General features: G+C 50.4%; 1 protein-coding gene across 1 annotated transcript; it reads left to right on the top strand.

The window, feature by feature from the left end:
• The first annotated feature begins 708 nt into the window (after positions 1-708).
• Positions 709-9,684, top strand: NRN1 (neuritin 1). The gene is made up of 3 exons (XM_062617792.1): positions 709-1,344; positions 5,309-5,453; positions 8,492-9,684. The coding sequence occupies exons 1-3, from the start codon at positions 1,290-1,292 to the stop codon at positions 8,721-8,723; spliced, it is 432 nt and encodes a 143-aa protein (XP_062473776.1). The 5' UTR covers positions 709-1,289; the 3' UTR covers positions 8,724-9,684.
• The last annotated feature ends 8,508 nt before the right edge of the window (positions 9,685-18,192 follow it).

The raw sequence follows: 18,192 nt of genomic DNA, 5'->3' as shown, positions 1-18,192 counted from the left end.
ACAGATGGCTGGTGAAGGTCAGGGCTGAGCTGGAGGGACTATTACTTTGCCGTGGAAGAGCACAGGGGGAAGGCTGTAGGATGGGGTTTTGTCTGGTTGCTTTGCACCAAGAGAAGCCCATGCAGGCGCCTATAGATTCCTTTCACGATGCTGGAAGGAATGGCCCTGCGGGGGAGCGTCCTGGGAGAATGTCAGGCTGCAGATACACCCCAGACCGAGCCTGTCCGGACCAGGGCTCTGCATAGCCTCGGCAGGCGCCGTCCCCTCCACGCAGCCCTTTGTCCCGTTCCCAGAGGATGGGGTGCTGTGGCCCTCAGCCGCAAGAATCCTGCGGTCCCACCGGGTCCCCTCCAGGGCTACCCCACGAGCGACGTCTTTCCCCACGCCACCCTCTGCAGTCCTGCAGCCAGGCTGCTGTCACCGGGATTGAGCACAGGCTGTAGGACCGGGAGTGACTTGTTCCCCCTTTCTCCGCTCCCCCCAAACCTCATCCTGGGGGATGACGTCATGGTGGGGGAGGGGCGGGCAGGGGGAGGGGACCCTCGCACCTCTCTTTCCCTCCTCCCCGCTCCGCAGCACGGGGGCCGGGCCGGCCCCAGCCCCGACGGGGCGGCCCGGGGGCGGCGAGGATGGAAAGGGGGTTTCTGCCGTGCTATCCCCACCTCCGGAGGGGCGGCTCCTCCGCCTGCTTGTCTGTGTGCGTGTGTTTGTATGCGTGTGTGTGTCCCCATCCCTTCCCGCATCCCTCCCGCCCCGAGGGGACGGTCCCGGCTGCCCCCCCCCTCTTGCCGCCACACAGGGCAGGAGGAGCCAGGGGATGGGGGGGGGGGGGGAGAAGTTTCTCGTCGATTAGTGGGGCTGGGGAACATGGGGAGAGCGGATAAATCCAGCCCGCGATGCCTATAAATGGCGTTTCTCTTCCAAGATGCACAATTTATAATAATAATTAAAAAAAAAAAAAAAAAGGGTAAAGGGGGAAAAAGCCCCGGTCCGTGTCGTCCCCCCACGTCAGGGCCGGTGGTGGGCGTGAGGCTGTACTTCCTCCGCCCCCTCCTAATGGAGCGAACCATTCCCAGCTAGTCCTCCTCGCCCTCTCCCTCTGCCTCCCTCTTTCTCTCTTTCTCCTCTCGTCTCCCCCCCCCCCCCCACCCCCCACCCCCCTCCTCTTGTCTGCAAAGTCCTCCGCTGCTCGGAACTTGTTGGCAATGCCTATTTTTCAGCTTTCCCCCACGTTCTCCAAAGTAACTATTTAAAGATCTGCAGCCGCAAATGGTTTTACTAAATGTAGGATGGGACTTAAGTTGAACGGCAGATATATTTCTCTGATCCTTGCTGTGCAGATAGGTAAGTGGACTGCCAGATTCGGTACCAAGTTGTGTGCACCGGAGCCCGGCTCATGCATGCAGAAGCGGAATGTCGGAATAACCTGCGCTGACGGCCGCGTTTCGGGGCTGCGGAGGGACCCCCGCTCCTCTCCCGCTGCCTCTGCCTCCTTCCCAGTGGCAGCTTCGCGGTTCTTCACGGTGGCGAGGCAGGGGGGTTGGCAGGAAAAGGGAGCCGAATTCTTATTCCTCTTAAATCACTTTCGTTGTTCGTTTTCTTAAATCAGTGCATGCTCACTCATACTTCGCTTTTTTCCCTCCTCTTATTCTTTCCCCTTGTTTCCCCTCCTCTGTGTCCCCACGAACGATTGCATTTGTATCTGCTTTCAGATATCCCCTGCATTGCTTTCCACAGACAATTTGGGGACTCCAGTGCTAAGAAACCCCCCTCCCCTCCCAGCTCCCCGAGGGACAGAGAAATACGAACCTGCACAAAATGGCTTGAGAGAGATCTACCTGGAAAGTTTTTTTGCAGAAAATCAGGGGGACAAGCGAAGAGCTCCCTTTGGGAACTTGGAGGCTTTCCCATTTGCAGAGCAGCCTAAAAATAAACAAAACCCGTCACTAACTTAAAGAAATAAAAATCTAGCCGAATGGGAGATTAAACAAATAAAAATTACTTAAAAATCTCCAAGTCCCACTGCCCGATCGTTAATTTTGTGGTCAGACAACTGCTGTCGAAAAACGAGCGGGTCAAAAAAATTCTATATATGCTAAGTTGCTTAAAATAGAACAGGTTTCCCTCCACACGGGTATGTGTTTTTGTGTGCTCGTTGCTGGTTTTGTTTAATATCTTCGGGGTTTCGCTCGTTGTTTTTGTTGGTTTGCTCCCAGGTTCATTTTATTCCACTTTTTTTTTTTTTTTGCTGAATTTATTTATTCGTTTTAGTTGCAAATATTAAACAATCTCCAAGTTAATGACCACTTTGGTCCTGTACAGGCAAATGTGAAATATTATTCATTAAACATATATATTCCCGAGCATGATCCAAAACCGGACTTCAAGCAAAGGGCGATTAAAAGTGCGTCTTTTATTATCCAGATTTTCAAGTGTGAAGAGACCTTTGAAAATATTTGCCTGCAAAGGAATCCTGCTACAATTAAAAAAATAAATAAATGCTCGGCATTGCTATTTAGAGATCCTTTTGCTCGGTCACCCTCCTCTCCAGACAGTCTCTGCAGCATTCTGTGGGTACCAAAACAGAGAAAAGGAAAAAAGTAGGGGGGAATAAGGAAGGGAGGAAGGAAGGTGGAAAAATGCCTTGAACATTTCATCATCGAGGAAAAAAAAAAAAGAAAGAAAGAATGAGATGAAATGTTGACCTCTGGAAAATGTGGGAAATACGATGCAACCTCCTCCATTCGTATTACCATTCCATTTTAAATGAGGCTGAGCTCTTCAGAAGGCCATTTTCTATACTGTCAGAGAAAGAATGGGGAAGGCATTGTTTGGATGTTATCCCTAATTTCAGTCCTTGCATTTATTTTTGTTTGTTTGTGCGTTTGGAGGAGGAGGATTTTCTCCCATTTGCGTTTATTTGGTTCAACCGAGGGAGGGTTTTATTCACGGTGACATTTCAAAAGGTAGCTAGAGTGTCTGGGAACCGCCGTCCCCAGGCTGGCGGGAGCATGAGCAGTCATTTGGAAAGTTACCCCCAAATATTGCTGCACACCGCGGAGATGGTGGCGGTGCGGGGGTTTGCAGTGCCCTGAGAGAGGATGGCTTTGAAGCTTGTGGAGAGCTCCTTTCTTCTCTGTTCCTCCTTCTGTATTTCGGGTAACCTTCTCCGCCCCCGAAATCAAGTTTGTGGTTGTCGGTGTGGGGTTTGCAAAGGGCAGCTTGACTTTGTCCCGTCCTCGGCAGCTGCTGAAATGGATGTTCTGCTCGTTTCCAACATGTCTATGCATCGGGGCTTAAAAAGAAAAATTGTTTATTTATGTGCTTATGTATTTATTTGGGCAGAGGGACTTGGAGCTGTCCGGAATCCCTGACATTCTGGGAGGTGATGGGGGGGAGCAACGACCGAGTCCCGGAGGCGGGCGCTCAGGGACAGGTGCAATGGACCAAGCGCAGCCAAAGGGCAGGCGGACTGAGAGGAAGGGGAGTGGGTTTCGGGAGGAGGCAAGGTCCCTTACGGATGGCTCCCGCGCTCCTGCTGCATTGCAAATTGCTGCACACTCCTGTCTTTGAAGGAGGGGGGCGGGGAAAAGTGGGGGCCACGGCAGAGCACAAGCGACCTAGTTCAAGAGAGATCCAGCTGCCGTTTAACAGCGCAGGACGCTCTCCTCAGCCTGTGCTTGATTTGCTTTTTACATTTTTAATGGGGTTTTTTTTTTGGTACTGGTGTGGTTTGGGGCGGCTTTAGGCCGGGGTACCCCGTGCGGGGGGGAGCGGCGCAGGCACGCATGGTCAGGCCGCCACGAGGATGCTCGGAGTCCCTCTGCCCCCGAACCCGACCCCCTACCCTGTTCCGGGTCCGACCCGGGGCAGGGCTCCACTTTGGCCCCGTGTTTCCAGAGCAGCCCGTCACATTTTGGGAGAAATCCTAGGCTAGTTTCCCCCCCCTTTCCCGCTGCAGCTGCCGGCATCGGGTGGCGCGGGTTTTATAGGACATGGTTTTACCCTCGGGATGGTCCTCGGTTCTTCTCTATTTGTTTGCATGGCTGTTTTTTTATCCAGTAGCCAATGTCTGTTGCCTGTGGGGTTTGATGTGACGGCTGGTGCCGGTGTGTGTGTGTGTAGAGGGGAGTGGCCACCAAGTCATGCTAGCCATGAATCAAACGGCAAGAGAGAGATCTGGGTTGAAAGAGTCGCTTTTGGAGTCATCCATTTAGCTTGTAACCAGTGCCCGGCCAGGAAACACACTCATACCATGCCACAGCCATGCTCTGGGGACACAGGCCGAGAGGGGACCTCCACCCCACCAACCGGGGGCTCCTCCGACAGGAGGAGTGGGGAAGATCCCCCTTTACCTTCGCTGGCTGCAGTGGCATCCCGGCTGCGCCGCCCGGGGTCGAGCCCAGGTTCTGGGGACACCACGGAGTCCCCAAGCCCCGTCCGTCCCATCCCCCGTGGGCCTGGCGCCGCAGCCGATGGCACCCGTGAGGAGTCATCATCTCCCGCACGCCGTCATTTTCCTGCCCCGTTTGCAGGCGGTTGGTTGTTCTTGGGGTTGCTACTACTGGGTTTAACCGAGCACCGTTTCCTGCCTAGATCCCGAAGGATGCCCGAGGCAGCAAGTTTCAAGGAGGGGGGTCCACCCCTGCCCCTTCATTCCCCGCTGCCCCTGGGAGGGGCACCCAGTTCAGTGCCTATCTTTGGGGTCGCTTCTTTTCCTGTCTTTATGGCAGCTCTTTCTAGTGATTTTGTTCCCATTATTGTTGTTATATTTTTTCTAGTCCCGCTGTGTCTTGAGCGGTATTTCCCAAGCGGCCTGGGCGAAAACGAGCCGTGTGCGTGCGTGTGCGTGCGTCGGCGTTTGTGCGGAGAAAAGCGCCTGCTGCTTCGAGGCGCAATTTTCTAACAAAGGAGCAAGTCCGGGGAGAAGCAGGCAGAGCATCTTCCCCTATCCTCCCCTCTGCCTCGCCCCTAAAACGGGGAGGGGGTGGGGGGATGGGGGGGTGGGGGGGAACGAAACCCAAAATTGAAAAAGAAAAAAGATAAGGTGGGGCGAAGAAAAAAGGAAATAAAATAATACTAAAAAAAAGACTGAATTCAACCTCGCGGGCATTGCCCGCCCACCCCCGCCCCTGTGCTAAAAGCCCCTGTCTCATGTCCTCGAATGCCCCCCCGATGGCCACCCTGACTTGGTCCTGAGGGGCTGGGGGGAGAAGGGCGGTCGGCGGGGTGGGGGCCGGGGGGGCGGGAGCCGACGTCGTTGCTGACCTGTGCCCCTGCCCCCCCCCCCCCCCCCCCCCCCCCCCAGCGTACCTGGTACAGGCGGTGAGAGCGGCGGGGCGGTGCGATGCGGTCTTTAGGGGCTTCTCGGACTGTTTGCTGCGGCTGGGCGATAACATGGCCAACTACCCGCAGGACCTGGACGACAAGAGAAATCTCCAAACGATCTGCGCGTAGGTCTTTCCTCTCTCCTTCGGGGCCGCGGGGGGAGAACGGGACGAGGGGTTCACTCGGGGCTGGCAAGCGGGGAGAAGCTGGATGATGGCGGTGGGAAGGGAAGCCACAGAAGTAACTCTGGGTTTGGCGCTTTTAGGGTTGGAATCTCCGCTCTGGGGTCCCTTCAAGTGCACTGCCATAGGGACAGGCGGGCTTGGGGAGCGGTGCTGTCTGGAGGGAGTTTTTAGAATGCCTTTTTTAGGTTTTTTCCCTTTGTGAGCCTGTGTTGGGTTTGTTTGGGGTTTTCTCCTCTTTTACTATTTTATTTTATTTTTATTTTATTTCCCCCCTCCTTAGCTCCCCGCTTATATTTTCCCCCTCCTCTTGCTGACAGTAACTGCACAGGGGCTACGGTCCCTTCCCTTTTTGCTGCCTTTGGGCCCTAAGCTCACTGGCATGCTCCGGCGCTCAGGACAGAGGCAGGCCCGGGAAAGGCAGGATTCTCTGTTGCTGGGGAGGCCATTCCTCGCGAAAAGACATGTTATTAAAACGAAAAGAGACGAACCACAGTGTTAATCGCCCAGTGGCAGAGGAGCTGTCGTCCCAACAGCAGCTCTCCTCAACCCCTTTGCGTCTCCGAGGAAAGCCCATTCTAACCCAGTTCTGTCCCGCTCCTGCCACAGAGGGAAGGAGAAGGAAAAGGAACGATAAAAGGGAATAGTAATACTTGCTAATAAAAAGGAAAACAACAAGGGGGGGAAAAGAAAAAAAAAAAAAAGGGAGAAAAAGAGCTAGCCTTGCAAAATCGGCTCCGGCTCCTCTCCTTCCCAATTTCCCTTCGAAGCTGAAGAAACTGGGGCAGGTGGGTGAGACCTAAATTTGGGATATTCTTCCCCAGAGCTCAGGTTAGTGGATCTTATCCTGGAAGGGGAAACCTGGGGAAGCTGCCAGGGGCCTGCGGCCCCCAGCTCCGGTCTCACCTACTCGATGCAGGGTCCAGCGTCCCGGGCAAGGAGGCAAAACCAGGCCTTTTCCATACGTCAAGGGGGAAAAATAAAACCAAAAAGGCTGCACTGGGTTATTCTCCTGTCTCCTCACTGCTGTTTTCCAGCACAAACTCTCCCACCGAAAAACAAAAATAAAAAATGCCAAAAAAAAAAAGACAAAAACCAAAAATCAACCAAAACCCCCAAACAAACAAAACCAAACAAAAAAAGAGAATCAAATTTAGAAACGAGATAAGGAACGAGATATGGTCGTTAGGCATAAATATGTTTGGAACAGAGTTGGGTTTTTTTCATTTTATTTTGCGAAAATCAAAAAAGCAGACAAGAAAAGGAAAAGTGAGGTGAGAGAAAAAGGGGAGGGGGGAGAAGAAAAATAATAATAAAAAAGAAAAGAAAGAAAATTAATAAAAGGAAGAAAAGGGGAAAAGATAAAAGAGAAAAAGGAAAAAAAAAAAAAAAAGAGAAAGAAATAATGAAGAAAAGGAGGAGAAAAAAAGGTAGAAGAGGCTCTGTAACCCTCTTCCTACCTAGAGATTTCTGAGACAGGCACCTACTAAGTCCAGCACCTCTCTGTAAATTCTGGATTGTGGTTTACCTTTTATAGTGCATGAGAGGCAAATACTCAGGGGCAGTAGTGCCCTAATATGATGTCCTTTAGCCCTGGACTGCCGGACCAGGGATCGCCTTGACCAGTAAAAAACCAAGCCCCTTTTCCCGACCACCTCCCACCACCCGCTTGCCTTCCCCCTGTGCCGGGATATGTATTGAAGGAAGATGGGGAAAGATTTAATTTTCCTTTGGGAGATGCAATTACAGCAGAAATACTGCAGGAGAGGCACACTCTCAGACTCTGGCTTCTCAGTATCTCATTATTTATTACAAATGTAGCAAACATTGGGAGTCTACAACCAGCTTAGAGTGCTCATAAATTAGTGACTGTAGGACTACTTAAAAAAAAAAAAAGAGAGAGGAGGAGAGAGAAAAAGAAAATCAAGATCTAAATTTGCAGGTGCCTGCCTTGAGGCAAGGGGAAAATAGGAGGCAGAGAGTAGATTCGGGGTAGATTCCATAACCCAGACGTGGAGTAGAAAGGTCCTCCTGCCCCCCCCAAGAGGTGGGGCAGTGGGACGGGTCCTGACCCTGCGGCAACCGCTGGTCCACTCTACGTGAAAAAGGGAATTAAAAGAAAAAAGGAAAAATACATGTGGGAAGAGCTGGAAATTATCTTAGTGAAGGGGAAACCCTTCGCTGCCTTTAGACCCTTGGCCATAGACCAGGAGTCCCTCCCGCGGGCCGGTGCGGGATGGCCAGGAGGGACCCTTCTGGACCAGAAGGGGAAGATGCTCCTTGCTTTTCCTTTTCCTCTTCTCCTCCTGCCTACCCGTTCAGTCAGAGCCCCCTCCCGTCCCTGGGCATCCCTCCCTGGGGCTTCTAAGGCCACACCGGGACTCTCCAGCATACCCCTTCCCGCCTGGGAAAAGCGATGCCTTTCCTACTCCCATCTACTCGCTCCCACCGGTGACGAAGAACCCTCGGTACGAGTCTGTGGGCTCCTGGGCTGGCGTCTGACATCTGAGGGTGCATCCCCCGCTCCAATCAGGCAAAGATCTCCTCCAGAAGAGACCTAGCAAAGCAGTGTTTGCACACGCAGCCACACACACACCCAGCCCGGGCTGGTGCCGAAGGCGGGGGTGGAGAGAGGGGACCCCTGAAAACGCAGCCAGGGGCGGGGGGTCCTTTGCCCCGCGCAAGGCGTGCTCTCGGGGAGGACTGTGGGGCAGCCCCGGGGAGGTGGAACAGGGGCCGAGGTTCCCTCTTAGAAACCGGTGTCTCAGCGGGGAGAGGGGGAGCAGGGGCCGGGTTTTAGGGCGGGGGAGCCGGCGGCTCCTCCCCCCCCGGGCGCCATCCCCCCTTTCAGGCATGTCCCTGCTGTCGCATGGGGGTAAGAGGGATGTGGGCGGACGGCGGGCCCGAGGGGGTGCGGGAAGGTGTTTGCGGGAAGGTGGTTGCGTGCCTGTTTTGATGCCGGCTGCTCTCCCCAACTGCAGGTACTGGGATGATTTCCACGCGTGCACCCTCACAGCGCTCACGGATTGCCAGGAAGGAGCGACAGACCTCTGGGAGAAATTGAGACGGGAATCCAAAAACCTCGATTTCCAAGGCAGCTTATTTGAACTGTGCGGAGGAGGCAGCGGCGCGGCCCGGTCCCTGCTTCCGCCGCCCTTGCCCCTGCTCCTGGCGGCCCTGGGGGCCGCGCTAGTGACCTGGCTGCCTTTCTAAGGGGGGCGAGCACACTCACACCCACACCCCCCCCCGTGCTGGATCTATAGAGGAAGTGTCCATCCCTTGCTCTGGGGACGTTGTGCTTTTCTGTGGTTGATGCTGGTGATGGTGGTGGTGGTGGTGGCTGATGGTGGTGAAACACCCGTGTAGGACTGTGGAAGCGTTCTCCCTTTATTATTTTTTTCCTTTTGTGTTTTATTTGCCAAATGTTACCAAACAGGCAGCGGCGCGCAGCCCGAATCGGACCTCAGCTTTACTATCGCTTCGAATCAAAAAAATAGAAAAAAATAATATTAATAATAACAATAATAATAATAACCAAACTCGAGCCCTCGTTGTGCAAAAGCAATCTCAGGAACGGCTCTGGGCCACCTAACGCTAAGGCGCTAAGGCTGTAAATCGGCCGGGCTACCTCCCGGCCAGCCACGGTCCCCCTGAAAGTGCGGCAGGGTGCGGGGTGAGAGCAAAACCGCAGCCAAACACAAAAATGGCACTGGCGATGAGTCCAAGGGAGATGTCCACGTGTGAAGCATATGGTGAATAATTCACAATCTCTCATCTTTCCTCCACAGTCGCTTGTTTTATTGGTCATTCCACTGAAAAAAAAATAAAAATAAAAAAAAAAGAGAGCATTTTTCCTCAAGGAGAAAAGAGCGAGCGAGAGGGAGAGAGGGGGGGGGGGAAGGAAACGAACAGTTAAGGAAGGAAGGGAAAAGCGACAGAAAGAGATGTATCTGAATGCCCGGAGGAGTGAAGGAATGCTGCTAACAGATCTCTGAGAGTTTACCTTTACTTGCTGTTCGAAGGCATCTTCCCGAATTCACTGCCTTTAATTTTTTCCTCCTCTTTGTTTTAGATGTTACACATATCAGTAAAATACCTGAATATCCAACCGTAGAGATCACAAAAAGGGGGCTTAAATGTAAAAATAAAGAAAAAAAAAAAGAAAAAAAAAAAACAGCAAAATGGTTTTGAAAAAAAGAGCCTTGATTTTAAAAGAGAAGAAAAATGTAATTTAAACAAAAGTTTATTATAAAGTCAATTCAGCAAAAAAATAACAAAAAAAGATTTGCTACAAAGTATAGACTGAAGTATAAAATAAAACAATTATTGTTTGAAATGAGGGTGTCGTCCTTTTTATATGGCTAGAGTATTTCGACAAGGACAGGGCTTTTAAGGCAAGGAGGGCTAAATCCCGAGCCGATCCCTTGATGAAAGGGGGAATTTGAGTTCACACAAGGACAGGGCAGCTCAATTGGTTAGTGGGAGCCTTCCTTTTTTTTTTTTTTTTTTTTTTTTTTTTTCCCCTTTTCATTTCTTTCTTAGAAGCCTGCTATAAATCCTCCCACCCTGCTCCTTCTCCTCCTCCTGACGCCCCAAACTGCAGCCCCCACCTTCCAACCCCGTTCCCAGCTGCACGGAGCAGGCGAAGGGAACCCCGGCTGCGCGGCGGGGCGGGCCCGCTGGCGCAGCGCGGTGCGGAAGGGCGCAGAGCCCCGACGGAGGAGGAAGGGCGAGCAGCAACCACCATTAAGGAGGAGGCTGCGGAGCCGGGGCGCAGAGGAGCCCTTTCATAATTAATAAGGCAGCTCCGCAGAAGGAGCAAGGGGAAGCGGGGACGGTGTATTGATTTCACAGCAGAAGCTGCTCTAACCTCAGCTATTTATAGGCGCCTGATGCCTTTATGGAGAAATACACACCAAAGAGTAAACACGTCCTTTTAACTTATAAGGCGAGAGCCCAGCTGGCGACAAGGGGCGGGTGGGTGAGTGAGTGGGTGATGGGAAGGTAGGGGCCACGAATTGGTTTGGGGTGATTTATTCCGGTGGGGAGCCGTTGCCCGTGCAGTAGCTCTCTTTTGCCAACGGGCAGTAGGGTGGCAGGGTCTCCCCCGCCTTTGCCCCCTCTCCCTGCTCCCCTCCCTTCCCAAGGTCCGCAATGTAATGTGTAAGCAATAGCAAATGTAACAGTTCATAAATCAAACAGTGGGTCGCAAGCCAATCTGCATTTCCCAAACGGATTGAATCCCAGCAACGAATGCGCTCAGGAACTGGAGACTGGCGCTTTTACCACTGGAAGCAATGTTGATTTTTTAATGATAAAATACATTATGCCTGTATTGGGGGGAGGGGGGTGTCTTTGCAGAGCTCAGCCTCTCTTCGGCAGGCACAGGTCTGCTTGCATTTCGTTTTCCTTTGCCCTCCCTCTAGACTCACTCCCCACAACCACCAAAGAAAAGGAAAACCCTGGAGAGCAGAGCTTTGTTTAAACGGTTTGGGTTATTTTCCCTCCCCATAGAGGATCTAGACCTAAATTGATTTTTCTGTGCACATCTCTTGTATTCATGAGGTCAGGCGCGGTTGTTCCGATTTCCTGTAGCACCAAATGCCAGCTGCCGGAGAGAGACAAAGTCCTCGCTGGGGTGCAAGGGGCTCCGCAGCCTGCGGGCTCCGTCACCTGGGCCCCGGGGACCTTTTCCCCTTTCCCCGACGGCAGCAGCAGCATCGCCCAGGGGGGACCGAGCTCCGGTCCCTCCGCAGCTGTCACCCACCGGCTCGGCGCCGGTAGCGGGCCTCATCTTCCCTGCTGCTGGACTGTGCCAGTCCGTGGGAGGACGGTGGGACGGTGGGACGCCCAGCTTCTCCTCAGGCTGAAGAGAAAGCTGAAACTACGTGATAAGGAGGAGATTTTGAGTTCGTTGATGGACTCGAGTTGTTTTCGCGTGAGGTAGAATTATTACTCCATAATTAGCACACCCCACAGTTAGCCCTCCGCTGAGGTCAACAATAAAACCGTGGCAAACGCAAGAAAAGCAGCAGAGCAGGTCGAGAGGCGTCTGATGGCCGGGCTCGGGCCCCTTCCCTCCCCGCTCCGGGCATCTCCCGGGGAGCATCCAGTTTCGGGCTCCCAATTGTCGGGCACTCATCCCCGAGGCATTCCTGGCGAGCCGGGGCGCAAGGAGGCATTTGCTGCTTAAATCCCTGCATTGCACCCCCGGGATTTCCCTCACAGGCGACATGGACGGCAGCAAATCCCACTCCCACAGGCTCAGCTCGGTATCTTTTTCGGGGAACAGCAGCAACTAACAAACCCTCCACCGCCCTTTCCCCTCTCTTCATTTTATAAGAACCCCTCAACGAGCAAGGCATTGTTTCTTGCCCTTTCTGCCCCTTTCAGGTGTTATTTCTGAAGCCTGAGTGCAATGGTCGATTTACATACATATATATTTAACCTAGGGATGATTGTTCATTCTTGCCTTGTTTTTTGGCCAAGGAAACAGGAGCTCTCCCCCAGGTGCCAGAAAGAGTCAGACTGTACCCAGTTTGCCTCCTGTGATCCGGCATCTGCAGGGTTTGCACGGACTGGAGGGAGAGGGCTGCCGGGGGGGAGGCCGGGTGTCCCCTGTTGGTCTGGTCCCGTTGCCTCAGGCAAAAGCCGGTGAGGTTCAAGCCTCTGAACACCCCTTAACTCCTTGGCAAACGTGAGCTGGTGAACTGGGGAGGAGGAAAAATGCAACAGAAAAGTATTTAAATGTTGACAGCAACCACAATAAAATTATCACGTACTTAAACAACAAAAAAAATACACACAAACGGAGGAAAAAAAAAAAAAAAAAGAAAAAGAAAAAAAAGACTTAATGCAGATTAACAGGAAAAAAGACCCCACAGCTAAACCGAAAGCCAAACCAGTGCTTTTCTAGCTGGCTGGATATGGATCACCGGGGACGGTTGCAGCCACTGCGGCTCTGTCTGCCCTAATTCCCCTCCCCAGCGCCGACTGAGCATCCGCAGTCCCGGGGGGCCGCTGGAGCCGGCTCCGTTCTCCCTCCCTGGGGCCGGCCGAGCCCGCTTTTGGCAAGCTACTGCTCTTTGCCAGCCGCCAGCTTTTAGCAGCCTGGCTCAGCCCTGAGCTGCTCAGCCCGCAAGGGCTGCCCTCTGACACAGTGAGAATGTGCCAGCACTGGGCTGAGGTGGTGGCGGTCGATATTTTTTTGCTTTAAAGGGGAAAAAGGTCCCTTTCCCATCTGCTCCCATTCAAAGGCTGTAACAGGAAGGTGGAACGGGCCTGTGCTGGGAGTGAAAGCTTCAGCCAGGGCACACAAAGCTGAGGAAAAGCTGTCTGAACGGTAAAGAGGGCAAACAGGCTACTCCTTAGGGAGGGAGCAGGGAGAGACGGCTTGAAAGTAAGGACTTTTGGGTGTCTGTATCTACATCTTAGAAGAATCAGAGAGATGCTGTTGGCCCGTGGCTGCTTTGCACAGTCTAGGGACAAACATACCAGTGACTCTCCCAGCCCCCTTCCTTTCCAGAGGCCTGTTTAAATCTGTGCAGTTGCTTTCCTGCCCATTGAAATCCAGTAGGTCCAGTGCAGGGCTGACAACCCAAGGAAACAGAGGCCAGTTCAGCCTTTGCTATTCATCAGGGCTGATTCACTAAGGATTAGTGCCATTAGGTGCATTACAGCAGTGCCTGAGGGCCCCAATTAAAGGAAAGTGAGCTTGTTAAATCCAGAGAGGCAGATTCTCCCTTACTCCCGCTTGATGCAGAGGTGATGCCTCCAGGGTGGGCAGCAGGAGTAGCTCTGGCTTTCGAGGTATGCAGCAGCCTCTCTGCCTTCCCCCTCCCTCCTCCTCCAGCTTTTCCTTTTCCTTGGCTGCAGATCCTGCTTATGGGCTGCTGCAGAGTGAGGCCGGTGCTGGAGGTGGCTAGCAGGATTTGCGGGAGGAGGTGGCAAATCAGGTTATTTTTCAGAGCCACTTTACTCTTCATCGCAGGGCAAAGGAGTGGGTTTGATGGTTGTGGTGTGCGTGGTTTATTTTTTATTTCGGGGGGAGGAGAGCAGGCAAAGTGATGAGGACTGCAGAGGAGTCTGTTATGAAATCAGATGCAATTTTAGCTGTCCGAAAAAGTTGCTTTAGGCTACAGGCAGCTGATGATCGATAGTGCTGTTGGCAAACGCTCTTCCAGCTGGCTGCTGTCCCTGTCCTGAGGGATGGTTTCAACCCAAGGCCCATTGCAGTGGCGGTACAGCAAGGGGCTGTACCTGTTCTGGGCTAAGGATCTTCTGCTGCCTAGCTCCATCAGGGAGAAGAAAAGCTGGAGGTGATGCAAGCAAGACACAGCACTGACATTGGTGAGTTACTGGCTGTTCCTTTCTCCTCAAATCCCCATGGTGGGTCTGTGTTAAAAGACGTTACTCAAAGCCCCACACTACTGAGCTAAGGGTTTGTTAATGGATGGGCAGGCTGTGCTGGCATAAGCTTTACCTTTCAGCAGCTACTGCAGAAATAGGTTTCAATGGCTGGAAACCCAGCCTGTGGCCTCTGCCTCAGCTTTATAATTTTTACTGCTTGTTTTATTTTTTTTATCTCTGAAGCTGATACGCAGAAAAGATGGAAGCAGCCTGCTGAAGGTCAAGGTGAGACTGACCATCAGTTCACCTGAATGCTGGAATTTTCCAGTGGAAGTCCATGCCCACAGGTGCTGGAAATTTCCTCAGCAAGAGAAACATCATTGCTGCAGGGGACAAATAACTAGTCCTGACCTTCTTTACACAACTCTTCTCTGGGAAAAAGTATCCCCTGAAGTCAATATGCATTCTGCCTAGGTAAGGATTTTGATTCCTCCCTTTTGCCTCCGACAGGGATGTTATCCAAATATGAGCTCCAGGCTCATGCTACTAAAATACAAAGTGCTTGTGTGTGTATCGTACTTTGGGTCTCCAGGTTTCTTGCCTATGGTATCAATTTATTAAGGATTGTGAAAAACTTACTACATCTCTCAAGCACCAGAGATCAACTCTGCAGGGCACTTTCTTTTCCTTTACTTTTTTTTTTTTTTCTGAGAAGCAGCAGACTCAAGAATAAATGAGCAATTCAGCTTTTAATACCACCAATTTTTATAACACTTTAGAAACTACTGGATATTCAAACTAATTATTCCTAAGGCAGGGAACTAAAAACCAAACCCCAGCCAACCAAACTGGAAAAAAAAAAAAAAGGGCAGGGGAAAAAAGGAAGAAAACATAAGGAAAAAAATCATCATTGACATTATTAGGAATTGTTTTCATCAGATTTATCCCCCCTTAAACCTCCTATTTTGCTGCAGACACTCACTATCAGCAAGTTCACTTCAGGGCTGGCTAAGTACATGGGCGAATTCTGCCAAATGCACCTCTTCAAGAGTCAAATCGTGTGTCTAGTATAGCATATCTTTGTCAGAACTTCTAATAGCAGTATCTGAAGTACGAGAAGTTTTGCAGTAAATTGATAGTTTGGTATTTATGCTCCTTTTAATGATTTTATTTTGACTGAGTAGTGAATGAGGTCCTATCCATTCTTGTGCTCCCTTGGGACACTTTCAATTTTCCAGTCTTCTGCCACAAGCTGCCTTTAGAAAGAATGATTCCTGTGAAGCCACCGCTCCATTTCATTTACCACATTCCCAGAAAACTCTAAATTATGTTGTCAGATGAAAAATCTAGAACATATTCTGTTAGCATGGAGCATTGGTCACATTAGTTTTGCAACGCCTCATTTAAGGATCCAAGATGTGAGAAAATTGTCCTAAGCTTTTCTTTTTATTGAGGCTTAATAGGCGTCCTTGTCCCTTTTACTAGACCTGTGATGCAAGGCTTGGCTTTGTTCTGTTGCCAAGACATTTCATTTGATCTCCCTCACCCTTACTTCTCCTGTCTATTAAGTGGGAGTAGCACTTTGAGATTTTTGGTGGGTGAAAAATGCTACATGAGGTGGTAGGCATTATTAATTAGAATGATCTTATTTTATCTTTTAGCTTTCATCAGAAGAAAAAACATCTGGATTGAAATTATGACAACAAGTAATAGATAAAGGACACTTCCCTGTGGCTTCATAGATCTGCTGCGTAACAGAAAACATTCAGCCCTGGGAGCGCAAGAGTTGCGGTCCATGTCTCCCTCCAAAGAAGCCTCATTTTAAAGAATGTTGTAGCATATCAACCTAATGCAGATGCTGTGCTGCAGGCATCTCAGGCTGTGAATTTCAGCCTGTGCCCTTGGCTAGGCAGTTGAGGACAAACTGCAATACCTGTCCATTTTGCAGAGATCCCAGTCTGTCTTCAGCCATGCCACTCACTGCTGCAAGCTCCCTGTTTTGCTGTGCATCGAAGTTTCATTTCGTTCCATTCCCTCCCTTTTTTTTAGGTGTCAGTGATTTGCACTCTCTCCACCTAAATCAGAGATCTGGCACATCAATACTTAGAAGGCTTAGGAGAAACAGAAAACATCAATATTTCACTGAACACACAAAGTTGCACAGCTCCCCTGTCTACATTTTAATGTCAGTTATGGTTAGCTTGTTTTTTCCCCTGTAAGCTGAGTGAATTCAGATTCCCTTTGAATCCCACTGGTGCAAATAGCTTGGTTTTCTCCACTGCTAGCATTAACAAGGAACTGTGATGAGTTTCCTCAGGCTCACTAGGAAGCCAGTCCTGAGGTGGCTGACCTCTAGGAAAAGCCACAACAGGAGTAAGCAAGAGCCAGTCTATGCACCAGGCACAGCTTCTGCTGGTCTTCAGCTTGTGTTCCGACTCATGTTTATGTTAAATACATTGCCATTAGTAACTGTAATAGAGGCAAAGGAAAATGAGCTGGATGCTTAGTCATGGAACTACACTTAGAAATGATGGCCCATTATAAGGCAGCTTCACGAACTGCAGGAGATCTGTGACAGCTCATGGCAATTTAGGACTTGTTCGTCTCATGTTAGGCCACAGTCTGAAGTTTCCTACCTCACCCTTTGTGTGAACTAGATCATGTAAATGGGGGTACTGGAGTTAGAGGGAAGTTGAGCAGAGTCCTTCATGACTACCAGCTTGAGAAGGAGCAGCAATTAGCTCTAAATTCACTCTGCCAGCCTGCATTTCTGAGCTCTCCCCCTGCTGCTCCATAACTGGAAGCCTTGTGCACTGGAAGAAGGGGAGAAGAAGGTTTTCCTCATGCTTGTGTTAATCAAGTCTTCTTGCAAGCTGCCGAAGCTGTGAAAGTGTATCTCCTGTGGTGTTCAGCGGTAATGACTGTCTCCTATGTGGAGTCTCTGGTGTCTAGTAATACAGTTGTGTTTCTGCAGTGGATGTACTCCTGGGGTTCTTCTCCTCTGCCTGCCTATTTCCACAGCTCTTGTAGGCAGCTCAAACCTTGGAGATTTCTATCCCCTGTCAAGTTTGATCAAACTCAGCTCACAGGCTCAAAAAATTATTGAAGAGGGACTGACTGGCACTTGCACAGACAGTGTGATCTCATGAGCTTCCTTTCCTTGGAAAACTAGGCTACCAAACTAGCAACAAGGGGAAAAAAATGCCATCCTGCTAGCAAAGAGGACTTAAGCACTGGGAAGAAAGAGGAAGTGGAAGTGGGAAAGTGAAGCTGTTTTGAAGGGGGAAGGAGGGGATATCACTGCCTTGTGGTTGCAGAGCTCTCCCACTTAAAGGACCAACCTTGGAGACATGCTCTGGAGAAAATAGTCTCCAGGATGTGGCAAGATCTCTTGCAAAAATTAGCAGGGGAGAGAAATCACCTGGATTCATCTCACCACCATGCATCCTAAATGGGTATTTATATTGTAAGGACTGTCTCTGGTGGTTTGCATTTCTGTCTGCTAGACAGACACAACTACCGCGCAACCCTTGTACCTGCAATATCTGACATGAGGTGTGTCCTGCCCTAAAGGGAATGATCCTACCACCACTCTTTTCTTCAGACCAAACTTTTCCGTGGTGCTACTGCAGGGTTTGTCACTCCATGTGCCATGTTTGTATTTTAGAAAAGGTGTTGTGTGTCTTAACAGCTGCAGCGGTATGCATGGTTTTACTGGGCATTCATAAGCACTCATCCTCTGTGCACTCGAACCTTTCCTGTCCTTGTGTCTTATGGAATAAAACCCTTTAAGTGAGTTTTAACGATTCTTGTACTACTTCTTTACAAATTAGAGAGCTGTCATCCTTTCTTTTATTTGATATCACACAATGTTTGAGGCTGTCAGAAGTATTATAGTGCTTAGTCATATAAACTGATATTTAATTTCAGTAATTATAATGTCACTAATTGTATTCTTGCACCTGATGCAATTACTGACATTCAGCTCTTGAGCTCTGCTTTGTTCTTTCTAGATTTAGGCACTTGTTACTTTTAGTCTTCCTCACCTACAGTACACACAACAAAACTTGTAAATAAAATTTCAGACCTTCCCATCAATGACTATGTCCAAATGCGTATGGTAGTTTGTAAATCCGGGTGTACAGAGAGTGCAGGATATGCTCAAAACCCCACTCCGTATTACAATGCCATTTTTATGAGGCTTAGAGGGGGTTATGTTGTCCAAACGATACACAGTGCTTAATTGCTTGTACTTGCTTATTGCTGAAGACCTTCTGTTTGCAACTTTTAGAGGGCATTTTTCCTTGTAGACTTTGGCTTAACATACCCTGGG

The sequence above is a fragment of the Pezoporus occidentalis genome, unplaced genomic scaffold (genome assembly GCF_034315485.1).
Source record: "Pezoporus occidentalis ecotype Australia unplaced genomic scaffold, CSIRO_AGI_Poc_V1 ctg2, whole genome shotgun sequence".
NCBI lineage: Eukaryota > Metazoa > Chordata > Aves > Psittaciformes > Psittacidae > Pezoporus > Pezoporus occidentalis.
This window is presented reverse-complemented; position numbering and strand designations above follow the sequence as displayed.

What these genes read in the sequence shown, in the direction of transcription:
- NRN1 (XM_062617792.1), top strand. Translation starts at nt 1,290, where the DNA reads ATGGGACTTAAGTTGAACGGCAGATATATTTCTCTGATCCTTGCTGTG. An exon ending in GATCCTTGCTGTGCAGATAG is followed by an intron (nt 1,345 to 5,308) that starts GTAAGTGGACTG and finishes CCCCCCCCCCAG; the next exon opens with CGTACCTGGTACAGGCGGTG. An exon ending in AATCTCCAAACGATCTGCGC is followed by an intron (nt 5,454 to 8,491) that starts GTAGGTCTTTCC and finishes CCCCAACTGCAG; the next exon opens with GTACTGGGATGATTTCCACG.